This window comes from Eucalyptus grandis, chromosome 7 (genome assembly GCF_016545825.1).
Source record: "Eucalyptus grandis isolate ANBG69807.140 chromosome 7, ASM1654582v1, whole genome shotgun sequence".
Taxonomy (NCBI): Eukaryota; Viridiplantae; Streptophyta; class Magnoliopsida; order Myrtales; family Myrtaceae; genus Eucalyptus; species Eucalyptus grandis.
This window is the reverse complement of record NC_052618.1, coordinates 30095612-30121720: the sequence shown is the minus strand read 5'-3', so window position 1 is coordinate 30121720 and position 26109 is coordinate 30095612. Positions and strand designations below refer to the sequence as shown.

The window sequence follows — 26109 nt, the reverse complement described above, 5'->3', positions numbered from 1 at the left end:
GCCCGCATCATCAGCCCACGAATTCATCCACAAGCCCATCTTCAGCACAGTGATTTTAAGCCCATCTCCAGCAGATTTTGAAGCCCAAGCTCAGGCCCAAGTTCAGTTGGTTTTAGCCCATTTGAAGTTCAGCCCATTTTGGGCCCGCGAAGAAAGCCCAAGACCGAAACTCAGCCTTGCTGAGTTGTGTTGGGCTAAGTTTAGGCCTGGCCCAAGTTTGTCGACGCCACCAAAAATTTCAATTTCGGCCGCCGTCGAGTCGTTGTCACGGTGAACCGGTTTCCGCAATTAACCGGTTAGTTTATACTCTAAACTCTGCTTAGTAGGCTAATGACGTTGAAGGGGTGTTTAGATTTATTTTATTAGGAATTAGGTGGTTAGTTAGATTAAATTAGAAATGTAATTATTTAATTGAGCATGTTAGGTGGTTAGCATGGTTTAGCTAAGGCCTAAATAAATTGTACTATTTATCTAGAAGGGTTCGGGAATTTTCGGGTCCGTATTGGTATTTAATTTAATAATTTTGGCCAAGGTTAGTATTTTTACAAATTAAATTGAATTAATCAATTAATTTTCGAAATTAATTATTTATTAATTATTTTTCCGGAATTTAGGCTGAGATAGTCGGTGACCAGAATTTTGTGCTGATTGCAATGATGTGGTTAAATTCTGCAATTGAGTGTTAAATTATGCAAATTGAGTGCTGATTGGATTTTTGTCATTTAATTCCAAAAATTGTGAAATTCCAAGATTTATTCAGAAAATCTCGGGTGTCGAGTTTTAACACCGAAAATGGATTTTAAGTACTATATCAAATAATGGGGTTTGAAAAAGATAGGTATTGGTCTTCTGGTTTAAATTGACCGTGTACCCACACACGACTATTTTCGGGATGTTTTTAATACAAAATATTTTAATTGAGGCATTTGAGTGCAATACACATTTATTGGGTGGTCGTGTGTTGATTAAGAGAAGCCATTCCTGGCTGTTAAGCCAGATGTTACCCATTTATTGGGACTCGGGTCGCAAAGAGATTCTGGACCTACGCCCCTTCGGGGAAGCCATCTAATTGAGAGACGTCACCGTGCTCATGGTGGGAGATGAAGCTTGGCTATGCCAGAAGTCACCGAACTTGTGAGTAGGTTGTATTCGGGTCGCAGTAGATTATGGACCTACGCCCCTTCGGGGAAGTCGTCTCTGAGAGAGACGTAACCGTGCTCAATAGGGTGAGACGACGCCTGGCAATGCCAGAAGACCGCCAATAGAGTTGGCCATACCCTTGAGGGGTGTAATTAACAATTGGAACGCATGATGGTTGAGTTTGATATGTCGGATTATGGGACAAAATTGTGTGACATGGTATGGGACGTGTCATAACGATTTGGCCTTATAATTTAAACTCCCGTAATTTATTGAGTTGAGTGATGCGTTTCAATTGCTGGATGTATCGATTCTATACATAATGTATATGAAATGTGCTTACCTGCAGGGTGGAACTGAGGCGAGGTAAGTCCTCTATGCTAATTGTATGATTGCGTGGTTAGGACTCTTCTTGGCGTATTTCCTCCTAATTGGGGTTTAGAGTTTAGACTCGCTGAGATTTTATCTCACCCCGTTGTGGGACAATATTTTCAGGGGTCGTCGAGTGGAGGACCGGGAGCCAAGATGAAGTGATGAGAAGTGTAGGTCAGCTAGGGCCGTCTCTTTTTGGGAGGTTAGTCTTTTGTAGTCTTTTGGTCATAGACCTTGTGCCTGACATTATGTGAATATAAAAGTCTATTTGTTTTGTGAATTCATATCCTGCTTTTCTATGATGAGATAATTATTGTCAGGGGATTTATTTTCGCTTCTGCATGTGCTTAAAAAAAAAAAAAAAATGGGTCGGCGACTCGTCTTGGGAAGTCGCAAAATTTTATCGACCAGAGAGGGATGGGCATGCGCTCGGGGTTCGGGGCATGACACTAATCTCTTGGAAGCAACCTCAGAGCCATGTACTCTTGATATGCATTGGTCAAAGATTAAGTGTTACATGATAATATAAGTTTCTTGGGAGCCACCTCTAAAGGCTTGAATTGGATGTTGAGCATGAAATTGATGATTGATGTGTTTGTTGAGATTGGTCAATGAAATGAACCATTGACATGTGAATTGATGAGATTGATCAATAGACTTCAACATTGATATTTGAATCATAGTGGTAGATTAAATGAGTAATTATAATTTGCATAAAGCTTTGTTGAAACAAAATAACTTATATTTGTTTTGATATGTATATTATATCTTGGGATTGAAGTTTGAGTTTCTAGTAATACTTATGTATGTAAGTATAGTAGATGCTCGATTTTCTCAAAAGAGATACACTAATCACTAATCTGCGGTAGCTCATCTCATTCGTCTTAAATGCTTTCAAGTTCCTCAGTTAGTGACAGGTTGGACAAAAGTACTATCGATGAGAAACTTTTGGTATAAGGATTTTGGGTATGACTTTAGCTAGTTGCATTGTTTCTAAGTAGATACTTGTTGGATGGGCTGACTTCTAAGCTGAGCATATTCCTTTTTAATGGATGATAGAAACGTTGATATTATAATCAACCCGTTCTGTTATTATATATGTGTAGAGGAAAATATATATTTTTTGATACAGGTTATTTGTTGTATTTGAGGCTACGTCTTTCATATAAAAGGACGGTTGTGCCATTCTCCATTCTTGTTAGATTCGGGTGTGACATCACTCCCGATACTTCTTCGATCTTCCTTCTTCTAAACCCATTCAAGGCACGAAAGTTCTGTCTCTCTTTTTTTCTCGTGTTACGAATCCTTTTTCAGATCTGTTTAGACCGACCCGGTTCTGATTTAAGCTCCCACCAATCTCAGAGTCTTAAACTTTAGAGAAACCCATCCCCAGTTTTTGCTTTTTAACCGCTTCTCTGGAACCTGCTTCCTGGTCTTCTCTCTTTTGGCATTGTTGTTGCTCGAGGTCTCGATCTTTGATACAACTGGCTTTTGTGTAACAGAAACAGCTCAAAAACCAAGTCATCTTTTAAGTTCTCATTAAGATTTTGAAGTCATCGAGAATATGGAAGATTGGGAAAAAATGAACTTGCCGAATGAGCTAATACAGGGCAGAGAGCTGACCAAGCAACTCCAACGCCAACTCCATTTAGCTGTTTCATCATCTTCTTCTTCATCACACGATCAAACCCAAGAAATGCTCATTCGCGGGATCCTAACCTCATATTATGAGGCGCTGTCCATGCTCAATGCGGAGCCCCCGGTTGGAGGATGTCCGCGCCGGTTGTCTGTGTCGCCCCCTTCACTCGGTGGGAGCCCGATGAGCAGAGGAGACTCAGACCGGAATCTTGATGATGGTTCTACTCCTAGGAAGAGATAATGAATAAATTAATCATCTGATATTTTTCCCTGTTGTTGCATGCATGACTCTGCCCTTGATGTTTGCATGTGGACATGATTGTTGCATCATTTTGTGACGGAAACCAATTGTGTTGCAGAAAGGCGATGCAGAAGTGGACAGAGCGGGTCCGAGCCCCAACACCTGACGATGGGTTCAGTTGGAGGAAGTACGGTCAAAAGGAAATTCTTGGATCCAAGTATCCTAGGTGAGTTTAGAGTCGATCAGTTCTCTAATTCTCAATTGTTGAAGCTCCATCAACCCAAAGATTCACTAGAACATTATTCCTTTGTTCAAAGTAGACCCAAACTTCAATGATCTTGCCTTTCCCACTCCTAGTCCAAATTTATCCCCAGCATGTTACATTGGTGGACTTGAGATAAGCCACATCCTTGAAAACGTTAAAGGAAGGAACTCGATACTTGTCCGCGGGTCAAGTGATAGGAGTAGACAGATTTCTTAAGTTAGCTAGTCTCAAGAAGACTCGATGAAAGACGTCATCATTTAGCAGCATAATGATTTTCATCGTGTCAGTCATAATCCTATGATCGATGGCTTGTTTCATGGTCAGCCATCTTTTTCTCATGTTACAATCATCTGAAAACGATTTCAGTTATTAATGGCTAGTTTCATTTGGCAGCTATTTACGTTGCTATCACATTCCTCTTCCTTAACCTACTATAGTTTGACATATAATTGAGCACTTTCGAAGTAGCTCCGCTATGACTGCACCCAAGTTTTATATGTTTCCTTTGGCCTCTATGTCTAGCTTTCATTGATAATTTTCCCAAACTTCATTTTCAGGGACTACTATAGGTGCACTCATGTCCAAGGTTGTTGGGCTAAAAAGCAAGTGCAAAGATCCGACGACGACCCCACTGTCTTCGAGATCATGTACCATGGAAGGCACACGTGCATTGACCACCCTGCCACTGTCGTCCCTCCTTCTCCGCTGCCTGAAAATCAAACTGATTCCAATGCCTCCATCGATGATGCCCCTCTCCAAATCAGGGAACTCCCTGTGTTTGTCTCGGCCGCAACTTCAGGGAACAACTCTCAAGCAACAGTACGTTTGAATTCAGATAATCCCCTTTGTGGCATGGAGTTTGCTCACGAGAACATTTCCTTTGAGAGAAAATTATCAAAAAAATCTTCTAACTTATTGCATTTGTGACAATTTAATCATAAACCTTTCAATTGTGCCAATTTAGTTCTAAACATTTTGACAATTTAATCCTTTCATCTAACTTTGGCCAAAAATTACTAATGTAGATGTTGACCGTCTTATGTGACACAACTGACGTTGATGTGAACAATTTTTACAATTTGTGAAAAATTCTAATTTTTAAATTTTCTTTTTTTCTTCCTCCACCAATTGCAAGGCCTTGGCGATGGCTAGCAACCGGCCACAAGTGAGAAGGAGCCTTGTTGGCCTCAAGCAAGGCTTGCAATTGCTTGGATCAGGCAAGGATAAAGTAGACAATTTTTACAACTTTTTAAAATTTTTATAGTTTTTAGATATATTTTTATTTTCATATTTTCTTTCTTTTTCTTTTTTTCCTTCCCTCCGTCAATGATAGGCCTTCACGACGGTTGATGACCGGCCACAAGTGAGGTGGAGCCTCATTGGCCTTGAGCGAGGACCTTACCGAATCTAGCAAGGTGGAGCCTCGCCTCAAGCGAGGCGTGCACTTGCTGGGATCGGGCGAGGCTTGAGCCGCTAAATACCAACAAGATCTGCCTTGCTCAATCTTGACAAGCTCGGGCCTCAAGCAAGGCTAGCTCTTGTCGGCCCTCTCCTATAGCTGGTCGCTGGCCTATCGGCAGAAGAAAAAAGAAAAAGAAATGAAAGAAAAGAAGAAAAAAAAAGGAAAATGGAAAGAAGAATAATTCATATTTTCAATTTTATTTAAAAATTTATCCACTTAAGCATGAACCATGCCATGTAAAATGGCTAGTGTCCACGTAAGCAATTTCTAGTTAAAATTGGTCGAAATGACTAAATTGACAAATTGTGAAAAAGTTTAGGATTCAATTGATACAACTAAAAATTTATCACTAAATTTGCATAAGTGTAATAGGTTTATAATTATTTTGATAATAATTCCTAAATTTATAATTATTATTAAGAGACGGTAAAGAAATAAATCATCTCTCTCAAGAAATCATTTGCATTGTACTTTCTCAATTCATGGGAAATAACTTGATTTCTCTTTGTTCTTGTGTTCTCATATCCTCGTACATGTTTAAGCAATGAGTCTCAAAATGATTTTTTTTTTTTTTTTTTGCTAACTGCAAATATTTAGAGGTTAACATGATTGGTGATGTTCTTTGTCCCAGGGACACCAGAGACGATTACCAGAGTTGAAGGTAGCTTATCACGGAAGAAAGTCGGATGACAATGAGATGCAACGACTTGTTGAGGTCAACATACCTTTCTTTCTCCCTCTTACGTTATTATTAGTTTCTAGCCTATGTTTGCCTCCAATAGGGTTACAAGTTATGATTATTGGACATGCAAACTTAACTAAATATAATTACGAAGGTTTATGTCTGGAGGTTAAATCACAAAACCCCATTATATCCTACTTTCGTATTTATTTTTCACATAGATGTTAAAAGATTGTCATGAAGCACTTGCTAAAACTAATTACTTTTCGTCTCCAGCTTTTTCATAGTTGTTGCATGGATCTTATCTATTGATTTTGAATAACAGAAAAATGACAAGAAATTTTATTGAGGTGTTTCTAGTGGTTTAATCTTCTCATTAGATAAAAATACAACTCAAATACATAGTGAAGTTATGGAATTAATCCCACTGGGCTATGCCCAAAAAAAAAAGAAAACCCACTGAGGACTTCTCAGGTGCCCGGCCAGGTGGGCTACGGGTGAGGAGTCCACCTTCTGGCCCACCGAACGACGGGTAAGGCCTCCAAGCAGATCAATCTGACGTTGGGCATGGTCCACATGGACTCGAGATATTATTTCAACACCATCAATGTTGTTTACATATTGAATGTACTAACATTGCTATAATTGCCTACTATTTCAGGAAAAATCGATCTCTGATGAGCCCGTCGCTAGTTCAATTGATACATCCATTAGTTTGGGTTTGGGCCTCTATTCTCATACTGCTGACGATCAGAAAGGTAGCTTCCATTCCTCAAAGAATCATTATATGTTAAATGATTTGGGGAGAAGATTTGCAACATGACACTGATATAACCTTAGCCCATACAATTTCAACCTTGCTTTGCCCTAAAAAATGAGTTTTCTAGTACTATTTATTTAGACAATAGCAAATTTCTAAGCTGAAGGTGACTAAAGAGACGAGAGTTTTTCTGTGCTTGTGAGATTGCTATCTCGATGCTTCTGTCAATAATATTGCATTTATACATCCATCAAATTGCTATTGCTTGCTATTGTTGATAGCATAAAGTCTAGAAGTGCTGCTATTTCTAAGGGAGCACATCTTGTGTATCAGGATTTATTTTGGGCTAAAATGGGCTCTTTCTCTTTGAACTGATCCAAAGTTGATAAATGGGGTTACCAAGTGATTTTGTTTATGGTGAAGAAAGGAACTGATTTTGGCTTTCTGTTTTCAAGCTATCCACTTGGATAAGTGTAGACGTATTATCATGAAATGTGTTTGATAAATTGCGGAAAAAAAAAGTTTTATATATCACAGGGCAGATTATGATAATGATTGTGCCTTTGCCTCGTGAATTTGGTTCTACACAGATCTCAAGCCATTATTGGGGATTGACTTGTGTCATACAAGGGCAGGCTATGTCACGAACGAAGGATCACTATTGAGTGATCTGAAAAAAGAAGAAAATGCAATAGTGTCGAGTGCAGTGGAAAAACCAGTAGCCATGCAGAAGCAAAGGGCAGAAAGTGATTTTGTGCCAATGCAAAGCAGTCGAGATACAGAGACTGAACTATTTCCTTGGATAATGAATAAGGACGCCAATCCTCATGCTGTTTTGGGAAAAGTTCATTCATATTCATCACACTCAGAGTCAGAAGTTGGTTCACATTACTCAGAATCGGAAGTTGGTTCACATTGCTCAGAATCAGAATCCGAAGACACTGATGAAGAGATGAAGATTGTCTCAAGTCTAGAATATCATAGGAGAGAAACATCGGAAAGTGCACTTTTGCAAATGTGGAACACTACAGAGCCAGAGGTTGAACCCTTTTCCTTGAAAGTAAACGAAGACACTGCTTCTGACAAAGTTCATTCATATTCCTTAGAACAAGAATCTGAAGTTGATTCATATTGCTCAAGACCGGAATATGAAGTTGGGGATAAAAAGGCGAGGATAAAAGCTAGTCCAGAATATAACGATATTATACACATACCAAAGATGAAAAAGGAAAGTTCTTCACATGCTACTTTGGATGATGCCGATGCCTTAATTGATATGTTAGGCAGTGGTGGAAAACAAGAAGGGAGATCATCAGAAGGATGGGGTGCAGTTAAATATGACTCTATAGTCGACCATCTCATTAAGTCCATAAAAAAATCTAACGTTGAAAAAATTGGAATATATGGCAGAAACGAAGTTGGAAAAGCTATTGTCATTGGAGCTTTGAAGGAATCTGCAATTTTGAGAAATCTATTTGATAGAGTCATCTGTGTTGCTGTTCCTCTAAACTGTGACATGGAAAAGGTGCAAAAGGAGATTGCTGGACAAATATCTTCTGATTTAACTGAAGCCAATGCAGTTGATATGCCACATTCGGAGGTGAATGCATTGGAAGGCCTCAAGTTTTTGCTCATTCTTGTTGGCGTTAACCAACACATGAAGCTAGAGACATTGAGAATTCCGGAAGCAACACTACCAGTTGGTAGCAAAATAGTCTTTGTGACTGGATCAGGACGATTGTGTGATGAAATCGAAGTGGATAAGAAAATAGGCTTGGATGATCTGTTGCTGTGCGAATTATTTCGTCAAAATGTGGGTGAAGTTGTTTATTATCCTAAAAAGGCCCTAGCTAGAGAAATAGTTAGGATGTGCAGGCCATATTCACATGCTGTTATTCTAGTGGCGAGGGCACTGCAAAATGTTGATGACATTTTAATCTGGAAACGTGCGCTTGAAAGACTGAATGTTCGACCTACAAGTCATGAAGCAGGTTTAGAAGCTCTTATGGTTAATGTGTTAAGATTCTGCATTGACCAACTAGAAGATGATAAAACTAGAAGATGCTTGAAAAATCTTGCTCTTTGTAACAATTATGATGAGATTGCATCAGAGTTTGCCATAGACCTATGGGTCAGGGATGGTATCTTAGACGCCCATGATGAAGGCCAAAAAGTCCTTAAAAATCTTGTCAATGCTAGCCTACTCGAAGTTGATGAGAATAGGCAATTTGTGAAGTTTCAAGACCAGGATCAGGATATATTAGTGGACTTAATATTTCAGCCCGAGGAAAATCACGTGTTTCTGATGCGGGGTGGCTTGGATTTGACAGAGCCACCAGAGGTTGAGGAATGAGAGAGTGCAAAAGAGATATGTTTGATGCATACTGGAATTTCTGAGCTACCAAAGGAACCAAGGTGCCCTTCACTTTCGTCGTTATATCTGCAAAGAAATTACAAGCTGAGAAAGCTTTCTTCTTCATTTTTCAATCAGATGCCTGCTCTAGAAGTTTTGAATCTGTCTAGAACCCGCATTCGATGCTTGCCAGAGTCTATATCTCAACTTGTCAGCCTCAAAAGACTCTTCTTGAATGATTGTGTCCTTTTGAGAAGGATATCGCCAGCAATTGGAAGGCTCAAGCAACTAGAGGTATTTGATCTTAAGGGGACAAAGATTAAGAATCTTCCCAAGGAAATTGAATGTTTAATTAATCTAACTTGTTTGGGGATCTCAATTTCTAGAACCGAACCTTCAAATGACTCTAAAACAGTGATTCCTCATGGAGTAATATCTTCTCTATTACACTTGGAAGAACTTAATCTCGATATGGATACCGATGCTGAATGGTGGGATACATGCGCTAAGGTGTTTTATCTCGAAGTTTGCAACTTGAAAAGGTTAAGTGCTTTCAAGTTTTCCTTTCCTACATTGGAACTTTTGAGGCAATTTAATCAACTTAGGAAATCGATGGAGCATCTATCTTTAGCTCAATTCAGACTTTGTGTTGGTAATCATGCTTGGCGCATCATGAATCGGCTACCATCAGATATTGAATTTGAGCTAGAACAGTGCAACCGATTCTTGAGGTACACAAATGGTGATGGTGTCATCATGGATATTAAGGACATCCTACAACAGTCAGATGCTTTTTTCTTAGAAAGGCATGCTAATCTCAAGAAGCTATCTGAACTAGGGATAGATAACATGGACCAACTCAAGTGGTGTGTTCTAGGGGAGTGTAATGAGATTGAAGTGCTTGTGGATGCATCGATACCCTTCATCAAGAGGCTTTAATCAATCTCACCGCAAAAGCATATGTCTTGAATCGCTAGAGTTTCGTATGTGTATTACATGAGAAACTTGAGAAACATTTGGAAAGGCTCAATGCAAAGGGATGTTTATCTTCTCTCAAGTTGTTGACATTGTGTAAATGCCCCGAGTTGACAGTTATTTTCTCAAGCGAGATGCTTGATAATCTCAACAACTTGGAAGAGGTCACAGTTGAGGACTGCCCAGCCATGGCAAGTCTAATTAGCTGCCAAACTTCTACTGGCAAAGTCCAAGAGATGCCTTATTTCCTCCCAATTTTGAAAAAGTTGTCTCTCCATTACGTACCTACACTTTCCAGTATATCCCGTGGGCTACGGATCGCACCAAGGTTAGAAAGGTTGAGTTTTTATGATTGCCCGAGTCTGAAGTCTCTGTCGACTGATGAAGTTTCTAGTGAGCATTTGAAGAAAATCAGGGGGGAGAGGAGTTGGTGGAAGGACTTGGAATGGTGCGGCCATAAGCCAGATCACTTGGACGGTATTTTCATCCCAATTGACACATGCGACATCCCTAACTCTATGCACAAGCGTGTGCGCGGGTGCGATTCCAACTGTTGGAACTGCCCGACAAGTCAGTGGGAACTTCAATTATTTAATGAGTATTGTACCTAATCAATATCGCTAGTTAAACTTTGATAACTCCTGCCTACCTAATGGCATGCTTTATTAGTCGGCTTTTATGTGGTCTATAAGTTTTTTCTTGCCCCCTTCCATTTCTCGCCCTCAAAGAGAGGCCCATGAGATAACAAATGACCGGGCAGGGGCTTGAATGGCCATTATAAGGTCGATTGAAGTAATGATAAATAGTGGAATAGGAGATCTGCACTTGAAGAATTTTGTCCCTATGTGTTTGATTTTGCCAAAAGCAATCAAAATGGACATTAGAAGCTAGCTTCCCATTCCCTAAGTATAGTCCTCACTTGCTATTATTAGAATAGTGAGTTGAGTCTCTTAGTCAGAGAAGCAACGGCCACAGAAGAATCTTTTCCCGTCGGCAACCCATAACCTTATCGGCTATTAGACATGTGATTAGTTACTTCTGGTAAGGAAAAAAAAAGCAACTAGTACCTCTGTTATATGAAAAACGTGAGTATCAATGGACAGGTAACAGGTTATTTCTATATGTGATGAATCATTGGCATCCCACATGACAGAATTACTTAATTTATCTTTACAACTAGATTATTTTCATATGGTTGAGTAATCATTGGTATATCAAGTACGATGATAAGTGCACTTTCATTATGACTGAAATCTTTTTATACTAGAACAGTAAGTTTCAGGGTATCAACTACCACTCATATCTTTTCATGGATGTGGTACGTCTTCATAGAAAAATGACTTTGAAACTATTAGCAATTTCGGTATCTGATCTATAGGAGTGGTCACCGGGCTGTGCTTGGGCCAGCATATTATTGTCTTGGGCACGGGCACTATTCCTAGCACAAGTCCATTTTTTGGTAAATTAATTAAAAAAAATTATGAAAACTTCAATAAAGTTAGACTGATTTATTTTTCAAAATAATAAAATGATTTTAAAAAATAGTAATTGAGCAAAACTTTCAACACGCCTCTCATTTGTTGTGTTAACAGCGGAAATCGCGCTTCCACCATGACCGACGGGATAGAACCTCAGCACACCCATCCCCTCACATGTCTTCCTCAGCATCTGGTACTTTAAAGTACACCTCGTTCTTACGTCTAAAGGGAGTTTTTAAGCTTTCCTACCATAAGGCCTGTATAGGACCTCCAAATCCTGATGCTTGACTTAAGTGGATCTAAAGTATCGATACATTGGCCACAAATATGTAAAATTGGTGGAGACCGTCTTTCATGCACAAGTTAATGCAGTTACACATACACGACATTAGGAGTGAGCATTGGTCTAGGATTAACCCTAAATCGACCTAAGACCAACCCAACTTTGTCTAATCTAGTCTAATTCCTAGGGAGATTGGATTGATCCTTAATCTTGAGATTCCTGGATAAGCATCGTGTGGGTTAATCTTCGGTCTTGGAAGTTCAAGGTCGGTCTAATCTAGACTAACCTTAACTGTACATAATATGTACAATATATATTATATATCTAATATATTATTTATAATGCTTGTGCATATGGTGTTATGAGTATGATTGATAGATTATTACAAAAACTTTCCATCTTCTCCCATATCTTTATGAGCGATCTTAATTGTTTTTTTTTTTTTTGCTTTTAGCATGTGTGAAATTTATATTGTTTTCTTATCTTAAATTTGTTAAGTATGTAGTGATATTTATAATTCAGTTGCACAATGCCATATTGTCGATAGATATGTAAATTGAAATGACAGGTTTGCCTTTTCAAATAATACAAAAAATGAAACAAAAAAATTACTAATTTATCCTAAGTTGACCCTGAAACCGAACCGAATGCATCAAGTTGATTCGGTCCTCAGGCCCAAGCTCAATAGGATCGGTTTTCGTTATAAAAAAAATGAAGACCAATACTGTGCGGGTTGATCCTAAGGTTAAGTGGTAGACTGGCCCAACTAAACCATACTCACCCCTACATCGCATGTGCATGAAAATCCATAGCAAATCGAATTTAGCTAGTTGGACGAGACTCTGGATTAGGGAGGTGTTCATGTTGGCATTATCTAGCATGATGCTAAAGATTTTATTGGAGATGGCATACTAAAAATTTTGTTGGAGATGGTATACTCATTAATAGCTTTCATTATTTTAGCAGTCACATTTTAGGAATCATGCTAGAATATTTACTTTTAAATGTAAGAGTTTGGTGACATAATCCCATTCATCATTAACCCAGTGGCCGATGATGACACAATATGTATAATTCTTAAGGCTGGTACATAAATCTAAAGTTAAGGAGATTCGAAAGCTAGCTGTTGATAGCAGATGCATTAACACCACCATCTTCTCTTTGTATAGTGACTTAAGAGTTTCTAGCATTTGTTGTCAGCGGAACGGGTCTGAATTGAGGTTGTAGAGTTGTGTGTACGTAGTGCACAAAATAAGTGATCTTCGACAAAGCCAGAGGGTTGCTCGACAGCAAGACAATAATATGTAAGCTCCCGCCGCCCCCCACCTCGTCATATAATGGGTATCTTGTATGCAGCACCGTACTTGAAGAGCTCCCCCAATCTTGGACATCTCTTCCTCATATCAGTGTTAGTGCGTCCTCAAGTGGCCCATCCTACTCGACGATTCACCCTTTAATATGTCACCACATATCGTGGAAATTGCCTTCTTGACATAATTGCATCGATCTTGAGTTAGAATGTCTTCCAAACACCAAACATTCTTCTTCGCGAAACCAATACCATAGTTGCTTGGGGGTGGGGGTTTTCTTGGGGGTATAGGTACTGTCCGAGGAAGCTTCTTGGCAAGGACTAGCTTCTGGTGTTCATCCCTACAATTCTTCCCAATCATCAAGTCATTGTGTCTTGTCATCCTCTAATTTTCGACTTGTTGTGGGGACAAAGTCGGCTTGTTTATGTTGTTATTGTGGAATTCAATGAACAAGATTCCCGTTAATTGCAGAACATCAAATTGAGTTGGAATGGTTGGACACTGTTGTAGTTATTGTTCACACAGTGCGATATTTAAAACGTGATTAAATCGTAAGGAGAAAGGGAATATATGAAATTGACAAATGGTTTTAGAAAGCTCGAGCGTTTGGAAGTTGGGGAATTGTACTGGAACGTGAGACAAAAAAGCCCACTTTATAGAGTTCCCAATTTTTTCTTGTTGGATAACGATCATTGATCAGCCCATACACAAAATGAGGCCCGAACCACCACCCAAAAAGCCTGTGCCTAGCATGGCCCGGTGGCCAGTTCCATGTTATCTGCAATATTCGTTATTAAAAAGCCGCAACAGCCTACGATTTGCAAGACAAGTCATTAGCGAGAAATCTTCAACTGTATCTCGTTTTCATTATATTTATAGATCAATGGTCATAAGCCATCTAAATAAATATTAAATCAAAGAGCCGGCCGGCAACTTATTAATGCATTGACACAATGCCCAACTCTAGGCCTAAGTATAAAGAGGTTAAATGCCCAAATCAGGCCATAATAATATAGTTAACCCATCTAGCCTACTTGATAGGATGTCTAAACAAGCCTATTGATCATAAAGGTCGTAAAAACACAATTGACCCATGAGACGCATCGATGGAATGTTTAAAAAGCTCTTGATTGTGAGTTTCCAATGGACAGATTTTAAGTGGGACTCACAGCTTGAATTTAAAGAATCGGGTGCAGTTACAAATTCACCATGAAGTAGCGTGCGCAAAAGGTAGATAGAGATTCTTGAGGGGGAAGATCATGATTTATAATGGAATGACTCATGACAAGACATTCAACAAAGAGAATGTACTTCAAACAAGAATCATACAGCAGCATCAGGGAGGCCATCAGATTTTGGAATAAGATTATTCAAAGGGAAAAGTACCAAAATAGTCATAAACCTTTTGTATTGGTATCGGTTTAGTTCTAAATTTTTCAATTGGACCAATTTAGTTCTAGACATTTTTACATTGGTATCAATTTAGTCCATCCAGCTAATTTAAGCTGGAAATTACTGATGTGGTCCCCGATCTTATGTGGCGCCACATAGACAAATTTTATAATTTTTTTCAGATTTTTTAAATTATTATTTTTCTTTTTCTTAACCCCTTGGCCGGAGAGGTCGCTGGTCGACGACCATCGCCGACCATAGGTTGGTTGGGGTGAGGGGCCGGTGCCCTCGTCGGCCACTTTGGAGAGCCATGACGCCCTCACCGACCAAGGGGTTGGGAGAAAAGAGAAACAAAGGAAAAAAATATTAATTTAAAAATTATAAAATTTGTCTATGTGGCGCCACATAAGACCACCGTAGCCACATCAGCAATGTCCGGCTTAAATTAGCGGATGAACTGAATTGGTACAAATGTAAAAAAGTTTAGAACTAAATTGGTCCAATTGAAAAGTTTAGGACTAAATTGATACCAATATAAAATGTTTAGGACTATTTTGGTACTTTTCCCATTATTCAGATAAAGTTTTGAATTTCAAATTCGAAGTATATTAGATTTTCTATCTTCAATATTTGTCTTTAATTATACAAGCTTTCCAATCGAATCTTGCAAGCCTTTTACTTTCTATACGAGCATCATTGATTTCCATTGAGAAATTTATTGTTTAAATATAATCATCAAACAAGTACGCATCCAAAAATTTGATCCATATGTGCCTAATTCAATAAAAGTAAGTTGCAATTTCCTCATTTGTTTTCGATGATTTGTCCACACATTTCTCTTTAGTAATTTGAATCTAGAGAGTTCGAGTTATATTAGACTTTAATCATTATAATCATTGAGTTTATGACGATCATAACTTGACAAAAATGAATCCAACATGTGTTTTGGCGACCACAGTGGAAGAATACGAAGACTCACTAAACTACTAGGATCGTGTCTGGGCTTATGGATTCTGAAGCTAATGACTTCAATAATTAGAAACACGGGCTCTTTTTGGCTCATCTTCGCAGTTCATAGGAAGAGTGCACTACTAATATAGATAGATTACTAAATGAGCTCATGATATGTTGGTGTAAATATACTCAATTTCATGAGCTTGCTTTTAAGTACACATAGACCTATCGTGAATATTAGTAAATGACATCCGATAAATCTATGTTGGTCGCAAATCTGGATGAATTACGAAGACTCATTGTAAGCAAAAGATTCAGTGAAAATAGTTTGATGTAATGTTAGCATACCGGTGTGCTTTACCATAAAACCAATAGCAAGTTTAAGGATGTAGATCACTAGAGCTCATCCTATACACGCGACATGACCAAGTTAGGCAAAAGCTATGTACTACTTTTAATGGAATCGGCCCCAATAACAGCAAAGCCAAAATCTATTGCCTCCACGTCTATGTTGTATAAGGACCGACTTACACATTAGTGGGAGTGCTTGCACTTCGACGCCGCATCTATTACGTTTTTGAATTTTCAAGCGTTATCAATATTCAATGACAATATTTGGAAACTGATGTTATTTTGACATGGAGTTTGACGGGTTGTTTGGGGGTCGCGTCTATATTTTCGTGTTTGTTGTACTTTTTCCAAATATTAATTGAATAATATACTATTGATCTTATTTTGTAACTCGTTCAATGTATCACAGAACAAAGTCAACCATACTTTTCTGGTTCAATTGCTACCAGTCTCATCTACCATTCTGTGAGGTATGCTCTCTGAAGGTTATCTTCTCAACAAATTTTGGGATATCAACAAACACACGTACAAAAGAGAGACAAATCGACGTGTTCATCGAGCGAAATTGAGCCATGAGCAGCGCCAGCACAGAACGGAGGCTAGAATTGCCAGAATGGATGCTAGAATTGCTAGAACTACACAAGACCAATCTTAATAAGACCACCAACGCCAGCCAGAGTACGGTTAAGGAGCCAGAACGGAGGCTAGAATTGCCAGAACTACACAAGACCAATCTTAATAAGACCACCAACGCCAGCCAGAGTACGGTTAAGGAACAAGGTTGGGGATATCACAATCAGATCAAAGCATCAAATTGAAGAAGTCGGCTCGAAGGCGGGTGAGAATCATCGAGTGCGATATCAGCGAATTTCGGAAAAACGTCCAGGATCTCACTGGATTCCGTCCGGCCGGAGGAGGAGGAAGAGAAGAAAGGGAAAAAGGTCTCGGCGATGGCGATGACAATAAAGGCCACCCTTGTGGAGAAGGTGTCTCACCGCTTGCTTTCCTTTCAGATCAATCACTGCTATTGGCGAGAGAGGTATATTTTTTTTATATACCAAGGTTCAGTCACAAAATTAATATAATAAATGATGCAGTTGCATAACATTCTTTTACCGTTTGTGGCTTATTAAATGACAAGAGTTTATTCGTTTCTTCGTCATCTATGATACATATCTGTTGATGGGTACATATCACTTATGAGTTTATAATACCTCCAAGCTTAAACAGTCTGATATTATCTTCTTGAAATGTATGCTAGTTTAAGGACATGCGTGTTATTTGATTATGGGGAATGTTTTATTGACTGAACAATTAAATTTCAAAGATTTTTTTATCACAAATATACATATAATGACCTTTTATCATTGTCAGTGTTTCTTCATAAAACCAAATTAATGCAATAAATTTCAAAAAAATAAATTAACCCTTCAAATTTGGGGTTGAGAGATTTAAAGTTGAGAAACTGGATGTCACCTATTCAAATCTCACAAAAAGGCGACTCATTAGACTTGTTTGATATATCATGGGCGTGAATGTTCCATCTGTACTCGTGCCTTTGGAATATAAAAAACTAAAATAAAATAGTTAGGTCGATGTTGAAAAAGGTTCCTCCAATTAGGTTACGAATTAGTTAATTACAAATATAGGCATTGTTTGAATATCGTGATAACTAAACGCTTTATTTATTATTTGATTCATTAAACAACAACCTTGCTCCAACCGAGGATGAAGAAAAATATGATCTAATTATTTATATCTACTAATTTTAACATTAATCTATTTGGACAAGAAGAATTCAAATCACCAAGGGATAATTATAAAAGCAGTTCTTAAACTTTGGTTCAATGTACAAAGTCATCCTTGAACTTTTAATTTATTTATTGCAGTTCATAAACTTTCAGTAAATGTTCAATCTAGATCCTATATTATTATATCCATGGATTTAATCTAGTCTAGAGACTAAATTGAACATATACCAAAAGTTCAGGACTATATTAAACAAATTAAAAATTCCGAGACGACATTGCAGATGGAGCCAAACTTCAATGACAATTTTTGTCATTTTCCTAATCATAAAACTATATTCTGTTAGTAAAATTTTAGGTCATCCAATTGAATTTGGGTCCTTGTGCCAAGATTATCACTTAAAAAAAAAAAATCCTCCAGTTGAAACTAGTTACTACACACAAAGAGAAAGAATTTGGTTAGTTTGTCATCTCATTATTGGATTGAAAAGTCGGATCATGTTTTTCTCCATCTCTTGAAGAAAACTTTCTCCAACCATGTCTTTAATTAGTGGTTATAAACATGAAAAATGAGTGATGCTCATAACTCGTAACCTGCCAAGTAAAGTGCGGCAAAAATATAGCAGAAAAGAGTCTAACAATCAGGGACATGGTTAATGAATAATAGTCCAAAAGAATATAGCATCTATGTAATTATTAGTCTTGCATGATTATCTTTATAAACCAATCACATTCTACTCCCTCAATTTATGGAAAGTAATTAAGTTTCTCTTTTGCTCGGGCGATATCTCTTTTCCTCGTCTGTGGTCGAAATTCATCAACAAAAGGCATCCTCGTCAAGGTTTCTCGAGAAGGTATGTACACGATTAAACAAAATGTCTCAGAATGTCACTTTTTTTTTTTTGGCTGACTACACAACATATATTTATGGCTTAATAAGGTTGCTGATGTTCTTTGTTCCAGCGATGCGAGAGACCATTCCCAGAGCGGAGGAAACTTTTTCAATGCAGGAAGTCGGATGAAAATAAAATGCAGCCACTTCTTAAGGTCACGGTACCTTTCTTTCTCTCTCTTTCGTAATTATTACTTTTTGGCCCAATGATTTCCTTCCAAAAGAGTAATTGCAGATTTAGTTAAGGGTGTGTTCATTTGAGTGAAAAAATCCGCGAATTAATTTTCTAGACTTTCACGCGTTAAATTTACTAAGAATGATCAGTCAAAAAAATATGCATGCTTAAAATTAGGAAAATGAATTTCCTAACTTGAAAAGGAGAAAATATTTTCTTAGAAAATGATTTTCAGAAGAGCATTTTCTTTTATTACAAATTTTTCCTCCAAATAAACGAACCCTAAATATAATTACGAGACTTTGCGAGGATTTGACTTAACCACAAAACTTCATTATATCCTTCTTATGATTTGTTTATTATATAGGTGTCAAAGGTTGTCATGGGGCACTTGCTAAGTCTCATTTATCGTTGTTTGAAAACATAAATAATTATATTTGAAGCATATTATTTGAGATATGTTCTTTTTCAATTTTCAGATAGTATTAATCATGCGTTTTTACTATTTTAGTGTTTGTAAATAATATCCTTAGGAACTTGGCGAGACCCTTTTTCTTTCATTTGCTACAAAATATGCGAATAGAATCAAGATTGACAGCGAAAGAAATAATTCATACAAGAAACAAAAATAGTTCGTTGTTATGATCTATGATCCATGCGGAGAATTGCAGAAAGACACAACTACAATCCATCTTACTAACGGTGGAGATTATAATCGCTCCACGCCTCAAATGTTTGCACACCCCTGGTTTTACATCCATAAACTCACAACCAAGCCCTCCAAGACTTCTCTATTCATTGTGAATAACATTGAGAAATGACAGATAATTCTATTTGAGATGTTTCTAGCGGCTTAATCTTCTTTTTAGATGAAAATAGAACTCAAGTTCATAACGACTTTACGGAATAAACCCTACTGGGTTGTGCCCATAAGGAAGCCCCCTGACCTGGCAGATGACGGGCAAGGCTTCTAGGCACTTCAATTTGATGTTGGACAAGGACTCAAGATATTATTTCAACGTTTACAAATAAATGTACTGAATTTGTTGTAATTGACTACTGCTTCAGGAAAAATCAATCTCGGATCAACCGGTCACTAGTTCCGTTGGATCATCCATTAGTTTGGGTTCGGGCCTCTGTTCTCATGCTGCTGAAGATCAGAAAGGTAGCTTTCACCCTTCAATGTTAAATGCTTTGCGGAGAAGATGTGCAACGTGACACTGATATAACCTTAGCCATCCAATTTCAACCTTGGTTTGTCCTAAAATATAAGTTTTCTAGTACTCTTTGCTTAGACAATAGCATATTGCTAAGCTGAAGGTGAATAAAAGGTGTCATTCTTTTTCTTTTTGGGAAACTTGGGACCATATGATTTACCATTACTATTTGAGAATTACACTTAACCTCCTAGCGTTGTATAGAGAAGAACAGAAGAGAACTTTTACTGTGCCTCCGAGATCACTATCTTAATGCTTCTGTCGATAAAGTTGCATTTATATATGCATCAAATTACTATTGTAGATAGTATAAAGTCTAGAAGTGCTGCTATTTCCAAAGAAGCACTCTCTCAGAACTGAACCTAAGTCGATAATGGCAAGACAATTAATTTCTTCTTTTGGTGAACAAAGGAACTGACTTTGGCTTTCTGTTTTCAAGTTGTCCCCTTAGATCAGTGTACTGCATTATCATGGAATGTTTTGACAAATTGTGGAAGGAAAAGTTGATATATCTCAGGGTAGATTATGATAATGATTGTGCCTTTGCCTCGTGAATTTGTTTCTGTACAGAAATCGAGCGGTTATTTGGGATTGATTTGCTTCACACAAAGGCAGGCTATGTCACGAAGGAAGGATCTCTGCTGAGTGATCTGACAGAAGAAGAAAATGCGACAGTGTCAAGTGAAGCGGAAAAACTAGTACCCATGCAGAAGCATAGAGCAGAGAGTGATTTTGTGCCAATGCAAAGCACTCCAGATACAGAGACTGAACTATTTCCCTGTTCTCCTGCTGCTGAAGATCAGAAAGGTAGCTTTTATTCTTCAAAGAATTGTTACATGTTAAATAATCTGGGGAGAAGATTTCCAACCTGACACTGATATAACCTTAGCCCATTCAATTTCAACCTTGGTTTATCCTAAAAGATGAGTTTTCTAGTACCCTTTGTTTGGCTAGTAGCATATTGCTAAGCTGAAGGTGAATAAAGAGATGAGAGTTTTTCTGTGCTTGCGAGATTGCTATCTTGATCCTTCTATTAATAATATTGCATTTATATATGCATCAAATTACTATTGTAGATAGCATGAAGTCTAGAAGTGCTGCTATTTCCAAAGGAGCACTTCTTGTGTATTGGGATTTATTTTGGGCTAAAACGGGCTCTTTCTCTCTGAACTGATCCGAAGTCGATAAATGGGGTGACCAATTGATTTTGTTTATAGTCAAGAAAGGAACTGACTTTGGCTTTCTGTTTTCAAGTTGTCCCCTTAGATCACTGTAGCTGCATTATCATGGAATGTGTTTTGACAAATTGCGGAAAGAAAAGTTGATATATCTCAGGGTAGATTATGATCATGATTGTGCCTTTGCCTCATGAATTTGTTTCTGTACAGAATTCAAGCAGTTATTTGGGATTGATTTGCTTCACACAAAGGCAGGCTATGTCACGGACGATGGATCTCTGCTGAGTGATCTGAAAGAAGAACAAAATGCAACTGTGTCAAGTGAAGCGGAAAAACTAGTAGCCATGCAAAAGCAAAGAGCAGAAAGTGATTTTATGCCAATGCAAGGCACTCAAGATACAGAGACTGAACTATTTCCCTGGATAATGAAAAAGGACGCCGATCCTCGTGCTACTTTGGGAAAAGTTCATTCTTATTCATCACACTCAGAGTTGGAAGTTGGTTCACATTACTCAGAATTGGAAGTTGGTTCACATTGCTCAGAATCAGAATCTGAAGACACTGATGAGAAGATGAATATTGGAGCAAGTCCAGAATATCATAGGAGAGAAACATCGGAAAGTGCAGTTTTGCAAATGCAGAACACTGCAGAGCCAGAGGTTGAACCCTTTTCTTTGGAAGTAAACGAAGACACTGCTTCTGATGAAGTTCATTCATATTCCTCAGAACAAGAATCTGAAGTTGATTCATATTACTCGGGACCGGAATATGAAGTTGGGGATAAAAAGGCGAGAATAGAAGCTAGTCCAGAATATAATGATATCATACACATACCAAAGATGAAAAAGGAAAGTTCGTCACATGTTACTTTGGATGATGCCGATGCCTTAATTGATATGTTAGGTGGCAGTGGAAAACAAGAAGGGAGACCATCAGAAGGATGGGGTGCAATTAAATATGACTCTATAGTTGACCATCTCATTAAGTCCATAAAAAAATCTAACATTGAAAAGATTGGAATATATGGCAGAAATGAGGTTGCAAAAGCTATTGTCATTGAAGCTTTAAAGGAATCTGCAATTTTGAGAAATCTATTTGATAGAGTCATCTGTGTTACTGTTCCTCTGAACTGCGACATGGAAAAGGTGGAAAAGGAGATTGCTGGACAAATATCTTCTGATTTAACTGAAGCCAATGCAGTTGATATGCCACATTCGGTGGTGAATGCATTGGAAGGCCTCAAGTTTTTGCTCATTCTTGTTGGCGTTAACCAACACATGAAGCTAGAGACATTGAGGATTCTTGAAGCAACACCACCAGTTGGTAGCAAGATAGTCTTTGTGACTGGATCAGGAAAATTGTGCAATGAAATCGAAGTGGATAAGAAAATATGCTTGGATGATCTGTTGCTGTACGAATTATTTCGTCAGAATGTGGGTGAAGTTGTTTATTATTCTAATGAAGCCCTAGCTAGAGAAATAGTTAGGATGTGCAGGCCATATTCACATGCTGTTATTCTAGTGGCAAGGGCATTGCAAAATGTTGATGACATTTTAATCTGGAAACATGCGCTTGAAAGACTGAATGTTCTACCTACAAGTCATGAAGCAGGTATAGAAGCTCTTATGGTTAATGTACTAAGATTCTGCATTGACCAACTATAAGATGATAAAACTAGAAGATGCTTGAAAAATCTTGCTCTTTGTAACAATTACCATGAGATTGCATCTGAGTCTGCCATAGGCCTATGGGTCAGGGATGGTATCGTAGACGCCCATGATGAAGGCCAAAATGTCCTTAAAAATCTTGTCAATGCTAGCCTGCTCGAAGTTGATGAGAATTGGCAATTTGTGAAGTTTCAAGACCAGGATCGGGATATATTAGTGAACTTAATATTTCAGCCCGAGGAAAATCGTGTGTTTTCGATGCGGGGTGGCTTGGATTTGATAGAGCCACCAGAGGTTGAGGAATGGGAGAGTGCAAAAGAGATATGTTTGATGCATACTGCAATTTCTGAGCTACCGAAGGAACCAAGGTGCCCTTCACTTTCGTCGTTATATCTGCAAAGAAATTACAAGCTGAGAAAGCTTTCTTCTTCATTTTTCAATCAGATGCCTGCTCTAGAAGTATTGAATCTGTCTAGAACCCGCATTCGGTGCTTGCCGGAGTCCATATCTCAACTTGTCAGCCTCAAAAGACTCTTCTTGAATGATTGTGTCCTTTTGAGATCGATATCGCCAGCAATTGCAGGGCTCAAGCGACTGGAGGTATTTGATCTTGAGGGGACGAAGATTAAGAATCTTCCTAGGGAAATTGAATGTTTAATTAATCTGACTTGTTTAGGGATCTCAATTTCTGGAATTGAACCTTTTAGTGACTCTAAAACAGTGATTCCTTATGGGGTAATATCTTCTCTGTTACACTTGGAAGAACTGAATCTCGATGTGGATGCCAATGCTGAATGGTGGGATACATGTGCTGAAGGTGTTTTATCTGAAGTTTGCAACTTGAAAAGGTTAAGCACTTTCAAGTTCTCCTTTCCTACATTAGAACTTTTGAGGCAGTTTAATCAGCGAAGGAAATCAATGGAGCATCCATCTTTAGCTCAATTCAGACTTTGTGTTGGTAATCATGCTAGCCGCATCATGAATCGGCTACCTTCAGATATTGAATTCGAGCTGGAACAGTGCAACCGATTCTTGAGGTACACAAATGGTGATGGTGTCTTCATGGATATTAAGGACATCCTGCAACAATCAGATGCTTTTTCTTAGAAAGGCATGCTAATCTTAAGAAGCTGTCTGAACTAGGGATAGATAGCATGGACCAACTCAAGTGGTGTGTTCTGGGGGAGTGTAATGAGCTTGAAGTACTCGTGGATGCATCTAATACCCTTCATCAAGAGGCTTTAACTGAATCTCACTGCAAAAGCATCTGTCTTGAATCGCTAGAGTTTCTATATGTGTATTACATGAGAAACTTGAGAAACATTTGGAAAGGCTCAATGCAGAAGGGATGTTTATCTTCTCTCAAGTTGTTGACATTGTGTAAATGCCCCAAGTTGACAGTTATTTTCTCAAGCGAGATGCTTGATAATCTCAACAACTTGGAAGAGGTCACAGTTGAGGACTGCCCAGCCATCAAAAGCCTAATTACCTACCAAACTTCTACTGGCAAAGTCTCTGAGACGTCTTATTTCCTCCCTATTTTGAAGAAGTTGTCTATCCATTACGTACCTAAACTTTCCAACATATCCTGTGGGCTACGGATTGCACCGAGGTTAGAAAGATTGAGTTTTTATGACTGCCCGAGTCTCAAGTCTCTTTCAACTGATGAAGTTTCCAGTGAGCATTTGAAGAAAATCAGGGGGGAGAGGAGTTGGTGGGAGGACTTGAAATGGCACGGCCATAAGCCAGATCACTTGGACAGTATTTTCGTCCCAATTGACACATGTGACATCCCTTAACTTGCGCGTGTGCGCGGGTGCGATTCCTACTATTGGAACTGCCTGACAAGTCAGTGGGAACTTCAGTTATTTAATGACTATTGTATCGAAAAAAATCGTTAATTAAACTTTCACAACTCCTGCCTACCTAATGGCAGGCTTTACTTGCCGGCTTTTCTGTGTTCTATAAGTTTCTTCTTGGCCCTGTTTCTTTTCTGCCGTTCAAAGAGATGACCGAGAGATAAAGAATGACTGGGCAAGGCTTGAATGGCCATCTTCAGGTCGGTTGATGTAATGATAAATAGTGGAATAGGAGATCTGCACTTGAAGAATTTCGTCCCCGTGGGTTTGATTTTGCTAAAAGCAATCGACATGGACATTAGAATGGCGGCACGGACAAGATAGAACTTCTAATTCTGCTTTCCCAGCAGAATCGATTAGAAGCTAGCTTCCCATTTACCAAGTATTGTCCCTCGCTGTTATTAGAACGGTGAGTTGAGTCTCTTAGAGAAACTAGCCGCGCTGCTAAATAAGCAACAGCCACAGAAGAGTCTTTTCATCGGCAACCCATAGCCTTACCGGCTATAAAACATGTGATTAGTAACTTACTGCAAGAGAAAAAAAAAAACTGGTACCTCTTTATATGAAAAATATAAGTATCAATGGACAAGTAACTAGTTATTTCCTGCATGTGGTCAATCATTCCCCAAGACAGAATTATTTAATTTATTTGTAGATGTGGATGATCTTTATATGGATAAGTAATAATAGTTATATCAAGTAATGACCTAGGAAGCACAGATATTCTTTGGGAGTCTTCGTATCGTATCGGATACTTCGACACGTATTCGACACTCTTGGACACTTTTTGACACTCTCCAATATTTGGTCAACAAGTATTGGAAAATTTGACACTTGATCAACTTTCCCGACACGTTTTGACACTTGAGTCCGAAATTCCGACACTCGAGTTTGGAATTTCAACACATAATTCCGACATATATGGGGTCAATAAAAATATTCAATAAATGAGAGGTCAAAATGTGAATATATATATATATATATATATAAAATAATAATAATAATAATAAAATGGGGAAAAGAAAAAAAAAAACTAATTTTCTCTTCTCACTCTCACGTATCATAACACACAATTCACTCTCAAAGTTTTTTATTCCTCCTCTTCCAACACATGCTCTGACACATAAGTCCAGAATATGAATTGCTTATTTTTTTTTCCTCCAAGTTTTATGGATTATTGAAATTGAGTTGAATTTATCAAATTGAAATAATGAATAATATTAACAAATGGTGAATTAATATTTTTTAGTGTGAATTCATTCTAGGCTCTTTTTATTATTTATTTATTTGTTAATTTGAATCAAAATAATTAAATTGAAATAATCATAAAAATGATAATGTATTATACACACACACACACACACACATTTAATATATAACATGTTTCAATGTGTCGATTTTCTATTTTTTGAGAAATAACGTGTGATGTATCATGTCGGGTATCACGTGTTAGTATCGGTGCTACTTAAGTAATGACGATAATTTTTTTTTTTTTTTTGTTGTAACTGCAATCTTTTTATATCAGAATAGTAAGTTTAAGGGTATCAACCATCTCTCATAGTATTTTTTTCCATAGAAAAATAACTTTGAAATTATTAGCAATTTTGATATGAGATCTATAGGAGTGGTCACCACGCCGTGCTTGGGCCGGCATATAATCGTGCTGGGGCCTGGCATTGTCTGGCACGGGCCCATTTTTTTTGTAAATTAATTTATA

At 38.0% G+C, this 26109-nt stretch overlaps 3 protein-coding genes across 6 annotated transcripts; all 3 read left to right on the top strand.

Annotated features, from left to right (window-relative positions):
- Positions 1-3488: 3488 nt before the first annotated feature.
- Positions 3489-6623, top strand: LOC104424035 (probable WRKY transcription factor 30). Its single transcript, XM_039317699.1, has 4 exons — positions 3489-3617; positions 4214-4475; positions 5750-5908; positions 6462-6623. The coding sequence occupies exons 1-4, from the start codon at positions 3517-3519 to the stop codon at positions 6621-6623; spliced, it is 684 nt and encodes a 227-aa protein (XP_039173633.1). The 5' UTR covers positions 3489-3516.
- Positions 6096-9403, top strand: LOC120295567 (probable disease resistance protein At1g15890). The gene is made up of 2 exons (XM_039316797.1): positions 6096-6558; positions 7151-9403. The coding sequence occupies exon 2, from the start codon at positions 7285-7287 to the stop codon at positions 8911-8913; it is 1629 nt and encodes a 542-aa protein (XP_039172731.1). The 5' UTR covers positions 6096-6558; positions 7151-7284; the 3' UTR covers positions 8914-9403.
- Positions 9404-16184: 6781 nt separating this feature from the next.
- LOC104424034 lies at positions 16185-24640 on the top strand. 4 transcript variants are annotated; one of them, XM_018863802.2, is made up of 6 exons: positions 16185-16695; positions 18232-18258; positions 18368-18451; positions 19540-19636; positions 20259-20495; positions 21077-24640. In XM_018863802.2, the coding sequence occupies exons 3-6, from the start codon at positions 18434-18436 to the stop codon at positions 22528-22530; spliced, it is 1806 nt and encodes a 601-aa protein (XP_018719347.2). In that variant the 5' UTR covers positions 16185-16695; positions 18232-18258; positions 18368-18433; the 3' UTR covers positions 22531-24640. The 4 variants fall into 4 exon arrangements, with proteins under 4 accessions (XP_018719347.2, XP_018719346.2, XP_018719348.2 ...); XM_018863801.2 differs by having other exon boundaries at positions 18368-18457; XM_018863803.2 differs by lacking the exon at positions 20259-20495 and having other exon boundaries at positions 18368-18457.
- Positions 24641-26109: the final 1469 nt, after the last annotated feature.

Bases quoted from the DNA above. Each gene is read 5' to 3' on its own strand.
- LOC104424035 (XM_039317699.1), top strand. From the start codon at position 3,517: ATGCAGAAGTGGACAGAGCGGGTCCGAGCCCCAACACCTGACGATGGG. The intron at 3,618-4,213 runs GTGAGTTTAGAG...CTTCATTTTCAG, and splicing joins CTTGGATCCAAGTATCCTAG to GGACTACTATAGGTGCACTC. The intron at 5,909-6,461 runs GTTATGATTATT...CTACTATTTCAG, and splicing joins TGCCTCCAATAGGGTTACAA to GAAAAATCGATCTCTGATGA.
- LOC120295567 (XM_039316797.1), top strand. From the start codon at position 7,285: ATGCAGAAGCAAAGGGCAGAAAGTGATTTTGTGCCAATGCAAAGCAGT.
- LOC104424034 (XM_018863801.2), top strand. From the start codon at position 18,434: ATGCAGCCACTTCTTAAGGTCACG. The intron at 18,458-19,539 runs GTACCTTTCTTT...CTACTGCTTCAG, and splicing joins AGCCACTTCTTAAGGTCACG to GAAAAATCAATCTCGGATCA. The intron at 19,637-20,258 runs GTAGCTTTCACC...GTTTCTGTACAG, and splicing joins TGCTGCTGAAGATCAGAAAG to AAATCGAGCGGTTATTTGGG.